Source organism: Astatotilapia calliptera, chromosome 20, assembly GCF_900246225.1.
Source record: "Astatotilapia calliptera chromosome 20, fAstCal1.2, whole genome shotgun sequence".
Taxonomy (NCBI): domain Eukaryota; kingdom Metazoa; phylum Chordata; class Actinopteri; order Cichliformes; family Cichlidae; genus Astatotilapia; species Astatotilapia calliptera.
This window is the reverse complement of record NC_039321.1, coordinates 16339201-16346985: the sequence shown is the minus strand read 5'-3', so window position 1 is coordinate 16346985 and position 7785 is coordinate 16339201. Positions and strand designations below refer to the sequence as shown.

Sequence of the window (7785 nt, the reverse complement as noted above, 5' to 3'; positions counted from 1 at the left end):
TGCATTTGTGGCGGAGTGTTGACGTTAGAAAAAAGCAATGATCCCGCTAGTTGTAGTGAGGCTTGACTGGCACCGGTTACGTAGAAAGCGTAGCTGTGGGCGGATCTGCGGTAACCAGTAGCTGAGCTGGACCTCCTCCGCAAGACGGGCCAGCAATGACGGATAGGGTTGATCCAGCCGGGGTTTGGATTCTGAGCCACCAGACATGATTTTATGAAGACCACCCTACAAGTAAGAGTTCCTGCTCGATGTACAAGTGTAATTCTGATCCCTCTGCTGATGGCGTCGGTGAAATAACGTGAGGAGGAATGGCAGAGGGTGGATTTTCCTATCTGAATCCTGCGAGAGGAAAGAGGTCGACAGATTAGGGAAAAAACGCGCAGCGATACTTTCGTTCCCTCCACAAAGCTTTCGGGGTCAAATGTAATTCTGCTTTGTGCAAACTATACGTGTTCATTGTAGTAAAAGGGTTTGCCTCGGAAAATATATGTTTTTCAATCTTGCAGTCTGCGAATGTGCGACTACATGTATATGACAGTGACAGCCATGTTCACAAGCTGGCTACAGCCGCGTTAGTACAGGCGGAGCAGTCTCTGTCATAATGGCTTACTTAGGAATTTTAGTGTTGCAATGCTAATTGCGGGGGTGGTGTCGTCTATATAAAGCAGGGTGTTGTCGCAAAGTGGCATTTTTTCTAACGAGACGCGATTAAAGGTCTTGGAATGGAATTGTGTTGCGTTCACGGGATCCCCTACAGTTTTCATTAGAAACATCAAAATGTATGCGGAATACAGAGACAGAGTGGAGTTTATTTAAACTACGGTGAAAACCGGTACTTCAGGTTTGTTATTTATATGTAATTTATTGTGCTAAACGCGTTAAGGCAGATACATGAACAACTAGTGACAGTGCAAAGAAACGTCCCTTTCAATTGAATCGAATTGAAAAATGTAATAAATTGCATCGATCTTTCTAACGTGTTGTTAGCTGTTAACATTTAAAATATCTAACGCCTGGATTATCTCTAAGAGGTTACTGGAGCGAGTAATAGCATACGTGTACTGTTTTTAAGTCGTGCACGTACGAGAATTTTCGACACGATCGTGAACAGGCATCCATAAAAGCGTCGGTGTTACGCAATCGGGGGAGGGCTGTCCATGCAAAGAGAGGAGGGGGACGTAGGAGGATACGTGCAAATACAGTCCTGAGCACAAAGTACCTATCTTGTGTTCTGACAGCTTTTGTACACGTAAAGCGGGAGACGGGCTTGTCTGACTGATTCGGGACGTTTTCACCGAGAGGATCCGTGTACGGAGAAGAGCACTCCCCCCGGGTTTGATATCAAGAGTTGCTGGTAAGACGCTCGGGAATGATCTTTAATTATTATATTTACATCTTTGACGGTGTTAAAACGCCACTTAATAATAAAAATGTAAATAATAATCAATATCCTGACGGTGGGGGAATTGACACAAGCTTTAAGTGCGCCACCAGAGGGAGTAGCATGTTTCAACACTGCTCTGACTGGTTAATGTGTAAAAGGACAGTTTAAATTCCACCGTAAAAACATCAGCAGTTTAACTGAAACAAGTTAATGTTTGAGTTAATGTCGCGTTCGGGCGCTACATTTGGTCACGACTCGCTGGTATTCCTTGAGGAGCTGTGTGGTGTTTACATCAGTGCTGGCCCATTAAAACCCGAGCCACGTGTAGGTAGCTGGGGACCATGTGGCCATTGTAAACACTGCTGCCTTGTGGGTCTTTATGTGCTGTAACGGGCTCTTTCTGTTACTTTTACCACCCAAATGCGGACTAAGTAGTCAGCTGGGTGTATTTCAGTGAGGTTTTTTTTGTGTATGTGTGTGTGTGGGGGGGCAGTTTCTGCCATAGCTCGGAGCCAGCTGACACTGTATCGTGCTTCTATTGTGCTGTTAGGAGTATATTGTATTATGTAATGACACCAGCGCTATTTGCATGGAACTCCTTCCCAGCGGTCGGCCACCCTGATTATTAGGTTCCGCCACGTATCAACGTAAATGTCAGTATTGCTACAGGAAAGGTCAGACTCCCTCACGATAAGCAGACAGTTTGGGATCACCGGCGGGTCACGTCCCTCCCACGTCTTTTTGTGTGTACCAGTGAGTGTGGTACGGTGACAGCAGAATACAGAAGGGGCTGACCAGTCAACTGCTCTCAGAGTCTTTGTTTCAGGGACCTAAACTCAATTTAGAGGCTTCAGGACGGGAACGGAAATAATTAATAAAGCAGTTTGTATTACTGAACATCGCTAATGTTATTAGGCTGCTGTCAGGGATGTGAAAGTAATAACTGAGGCTGCAGGAGCTTTTCTCCACGGACTTTCTTATTCACATATGAATTGTGATTTATTTATTTATTTCTGTTAATGTAACCTGACAAAAAAGCTGATATATCCTTGCCAGACTGTATTTTCCACAACCCAAATGTTTTTATTTGGAACAACTCCAGATATATTCAAATTTCTGTTATACATGTGAATAATAAAACATTCATTCCCCACATTATTGTTGCTGGAAATCGGTTTTGCCTAAAATGTTAACTGGAGAAGATTTGATTTGATAGAAACGGATGTTCATTTCCTCCTAACTTGGATATATTTCTAATCAAAGCTGCTTCTTCTTTTTTCTTTTTTTTTTGGGGGGGGGGGGGCTGTTACTCTTTAATATGGCTGATACTAATGTTTGAAATAAAATTTTGGCTGATAGCTAATACAAATATTTTGTTATTATTATTGTAACTTTTTGTTTGCATTTTGTTCCAGAAACACAAATTAATTTATCTTAATTTTTAAACTTAACGTTAACATAAAAAAACAACAACAACAAAACGCATGTTTTAAGGTTTGTCAGCTAAAGATAAGTATCGATATTGATATCTGTAAACTGATATGAGTCAACAAGGCCAATTCAAATATGAAGCTGATCTGTGGGTGCGTACCTGTTCGGTATGCTGACCTTTCTCCTCGGTGGTAGTTCACATGTTTTAAAAATTCCTTCGCTGACAAAGTAACCAAACATGTGTTTGACCTGTGCGTAACCTATCTGAGCAGAATGTTTTAAGTAAGAGCAGTTTGATACATCACTGCTTAAAAGAACCAAATTACTGAGGTTATTGCTGCATGTGTTTGCTAATAGTTTCCCAGAATTTGAGTTCAGAGGAAGTTTATGACATTTTGTATATTTAACAACGCTCAGGCTGTTTTTAATCAGCCGCTGAAACATAAACGTAAGTTAACTTGATGAGAACAAACCTGCCGGCGGAGAGTGGCAGCACGGCATCTCCCATACAGTTTTTATTACCACATTTTATTTTGCAGTTCAACACTGTCACCACACGTTCATGCTAAAGCTGTCAGAAGAGCCCATAATGCAAGCTCATATACATGCATCGTTAATGCTTTCTGCAACCTCCAATGCCAGTAATGAGGAGGAGGCTGGAAATATGACAGAGTCAGTTTTGTGTGAAGATTTAAGGGCACGTGTGTGAGCGAGAGAATAACGGAGTACTTGGAGATGGGATAAACAAGATGTGTGAAAGCTTCCCTCAGAGGTCAGAGGTCACTGATTAGGATGTCTACGTGGAGCTTCAAGCCAGACTGTCGTTCTGATCTCGCTTCACCTTCCTCACACCTCCTTTAACTTTGTCTCTCTCTTTCGCTCTCTGACACACGCGCACACACACACACACACACACGTGTGTGTACACACACATTCTCTCTGCTGTCGTCTCATTAATATCATCGCCATCTGCTTCATATGTAACAGCCCAATTAGAGAGACGCACTTTGACCCTACCTGTCCAAATTTAATTTGAAGGTTCACAGTCGTCCCTACGCTCTCCACTCTCCTTACACGGTCTCACACACACACACACACGCGCGCACGCACACGTAATCCTGGATATAAGCAATCCAGACTTTGACCTTTCATCGTTGTGTCTCTGCAGGGCCTGAGCTGTGCAGCCTTGTATAGGTTTGGTTTTCACCCCCCCAAGTGTCCCGTGGATATCAGCTGACCATGGTGGTCTGAGCAGAGAAAACGGGAGGAAAAAAAAAAGCCTGGCGCAGTGTGTGTACACTCTAACACAGCGAGGCTTGACCAGCAGAGAGAAGAGCCGGAGCAAAGAGGAGGGGAAAACAAAAAAAGCACATTTAAATACAAAATGTCTCAAAACAGAGAACTTGTGCTTTTCTACATAAGGTATAAACTCTCCCAGAGAAACTATCCTCTCAACCACATAGTACTCAACGAGCCTTCGAACAGGACTGATGGGGGGGCAGCGGGGTTGGATGAGGAACAGCGAATAGACACACACGCCAATGGGACTTTTAATGGCACGAGTCCCGGGACCCCACCGGCATCCCCGCAGCGGCGGCAGCAGCAGCCGCCATCAACGACGGACCTCGACGCAGTGAAGGAGGCGCTCCGGGACACGGCCAATGAGTTCGAGCTGCGATACGCTCGTGCCTTCAGCGACCTTCACAGCCAGCTGCACATCACGCCGGCCACGGCCTACCAAAGCTTCGAGAACGTGATGGACGAGGTGTTCCGGGACGGCGTTAACTGGGGCCGCATCGTAGGGCTTTTCGCGTTCGGCGGGGCACTGTGTGTCGAGTGCGTCGAGAAGGAGATGAGCCCCTTGGTGGGCAGGATCGTAGAGTGGATGACGGTCTACCTAGACAACCACATTCAGCCCTGGATCCAGAGCCAAGGAGGATGGGTGAGTCACACACACAGAAGCACGCATGCCATTTGCTTGTATAGCCTCTTTCATATAAGGGCTCTTTAACATTGCGGCCTTTAATTACACAGGCAAGGTAAGCTCAGGTCGCCAGCATGGAAAATTTCCTTGCTGCCACTTTTACTATGCAGTCAGGTGGAAAATAAGGTTAAAACCTGCCCTTACTTTTCCCATCTACGCCTGCTTTTGTTGCTATAGTGATAGCGGTGTTTTTGATCATATGTGCCGTTTCCCTGTCAAGAGCAGATTTGCTCCATTGTGCTAGTTGTGAGGCTTTCCTGCCTGTGTGGCTTGACCTCTAGAGGATCGTTTTGTTGTGTCTCGGTAATCTAACAAGTCGACATGAGACAGTGGCTGGCTCCATAACCTGCCAAGAAGAGACTTGAGATTGGATCTGATGAAGATGGAAATTGGAACACACGTGGCTTCAAGAAACATCTGTCTTTAAAAGCAGTAAAAACAAGCGTGCCTGTGTGGTCAGCAGCTAGTGCAGCTGTTTTCTAATTGATCAGCATCACGCTGCTCAATGAGCTGAATCGAAGTGGGAGATTAACAGCCTAAATCAGGGTTCTGGGAGTCTCCTGCTGCCTGCCTGGGGATCGAAGTTCTGTCATCACAGGGCAGGATAAAGTCCAAGGCTTTTACAGATAGCCCTTTTGTTTTGCTCTGGTCAGTTTATCGGCTCTGTGCTTTGTTTTTTTTTTGTTTTCTTTTTCGTTCTTCCACTCTCTGATCATTTTATCTGTGCAATTTTTTTTTTTTCTTCAGTTGTCTTTCACCGAGGCAGCTGCATGCAGATGAAAGCTCAGGTTCCCCCCCCTCCCTCCTCCTCGGGTTAGTTTTAAAGTCAGCCACACTGGTACGGACAGTACCAGCGTGTGTTTGTGTGTGCTCGTGCACACTTTGAGGACAGATAAGGTCAGCTCTTTCCCTTTGTCTCAGCTATTTGATGGTATGTAATAGAGCGGGAGAAGAGGGGCTGATTATATTTATACCAGTGCTCTATAACACCAGGTCAAAGGTCGACTCTATAAAAACCAACATCCCTGTGGCTGAAAAGCTTCCAAAAAAAACAACATGAAAGATCATTGCTCTGCTGTTTATACTGTAGATGTTAAAATATGCATTTCTTTCACCACCTTATCAAGTGGTGTCAGGTTATGGAAGCGACTGACAAGGATCTGATTTGTAAGAGCTTTGCTGCTTTTAAATGCTAATAATGCAATTATTTGACTATCTGCTGAGAGATCCAATGACAAAGCACCTGTAGGTCTGAGCTCAAAATGACACCTTTTTTTGTTTTGTTTTTTGTTTGTAGCCACGTGGTGTGGCACAATATCTCATTAGCTTCTTGATTGAGTGCTATGAAGTTTTCCGCACTCACTTCTTGCTCCCTGTCAAACTGCAATAATGTCGCAATATCCGATTTTATTTGACAGTTATAGCCAAACTCAGTCATGGAAACATTACTGTTTTTGTATCTATAGCTGAATGACACAGTGACCACTTGGACATTACGGTAGTTAATGACTACTGTCTCCTAAACTTATACAACGTCTAAGTGCGATCACTATTAACAACTGTTTTTCTCCAAATATGTAATCAAGTGTTAGTGGCTACTCGGTACATGTTAGACGTTTATGGTGACGATAGATGAGCCGAGAGCTTACAGGTTAATCTGATGCTTCATCCGATTTTCACATCCTGACCGCAAATGGATGTTTTCAGTGTTGTCATCGCAGTCTTATCAACACATATGTCATGATCTCCATGATCTCATAGTCGAAATGATCCAGGCACCCCACGCTCACACTCTCAAACACGAAGGCATTTTGCTTAGCAACAAGTTAGACTAATTAGTTAAGATGCTGAAGATAGAAGCTTGCGGTTAGTGGCCTGCGTGTCAGTGTAACCTAGACTCGGAGATATGAATGACTTCATCTGAAATGTTCAATGGATGTCATCTGCCAGCACGGTTTCACTTCTGCCTGATGTTGAGCACATGATGCCACTTCCTTCCCTCTGTTCCCCCTTCTCTTCCATTTCTATAAGTCACTTTCATAATGGTGCTCCACTGGCTCGTTTAAGGGGGAAAAGAGCTGCTTTTGACATGTGTCCTGTGTAAGTTGCTTGTGAGCTGACACACTTTGAGTCGAGGTATTCATACTAAAACAAACTTCAGGAGGTGGTTTACCACTGCAGTTCTATCTTTTATGCCTCCCCCCTCCCTTTGTCACAGTGTCATTGCCTTCTTTTTGTGGGTTTGTCTGTTCAAAGACAGCCTACACTTTCCCTGAAACGCACCAGAGTCTCTGAGTAAAACCCACATGAGACTTTGTTTTTTTTTTTGTTTTTTTTTTTGGTCTTTCATTTCCCTCTTTTCTTCCTTTCCTCCCCTGACGCCTCCTCACAGGGATGAAGCACAAAACCGTTGGCAGATGTGGGTATAGCTGTGAGGCAGGTGTGCCCTTAGTGTTAGCTGATGAAATATTAGTCCGCCCTAAGCAGCAGCAAGGTCACTGTTTCAGTTTCACTCAGCAATCACTCTTTCTCATTATCTTATTATCGCACGTTTTTACTGTTTGGGAAGAACCAAACGGCTCAGGGTAGTTTCCCAAAAGTTGGGAATTTACAGCAGGTTTTAAAGCTTCAGAAACAGTCTCGCATTCATAAGACTAAACACTTATTATCAAAGCAGCTTGTTTTCCAGTAGTACTGTGCAGAAATGCAGCACAGTTTTGTGGATGGTCTATGATTTACACAGATTGTTTCAGTTTTTTTCCAAGAAAAATACTCAGTGACTTAAATATCAGTAGGGCTACTACAAAGAAAGTTCAGTATAGCCTGTCTCTTATCAGTGATAAGGTTTGTTTTTTGTTTGTTTTTATCACCCAGGATTTCTTTATCAGGCGACGTGTGCACTCCCATGAAAGGGGATTTCTGATCAGTAGTTTGACTCTTCTGCATAAAATAAAAAGCCAGCTAATTCAGACAGGTGACAGAGAGC

At 43.9% G+C, this 7785-nt stretch overlaps 1 protein-coding gene across 1 annotated transcript in view; it reads left to right on the top strand.

The window, feature by feature from the left end:
* The first annotated feature begins 858 nt into the window (after positions 1–858).
* bcl2l1 (BCL2 like 1) overlaps positions 859–7785 on the top strand; it is a 32771-nt gene continuing 25844 nt past the window's right edge. Inside the window, exons 1-2 of the mRNA XM_026154157.1 lie at positions 859–1354; positions 3984–4757. Coding sequence (XP_026009942.1) covers positions 4200–4757 — 558 coding nt within the window. The 5' untranslated portion in view covers positions 859–1354; positions 3984–4199. The remainder of the gene's footprint in view (positions 1355–3983; positions 4758–7785) is intronic.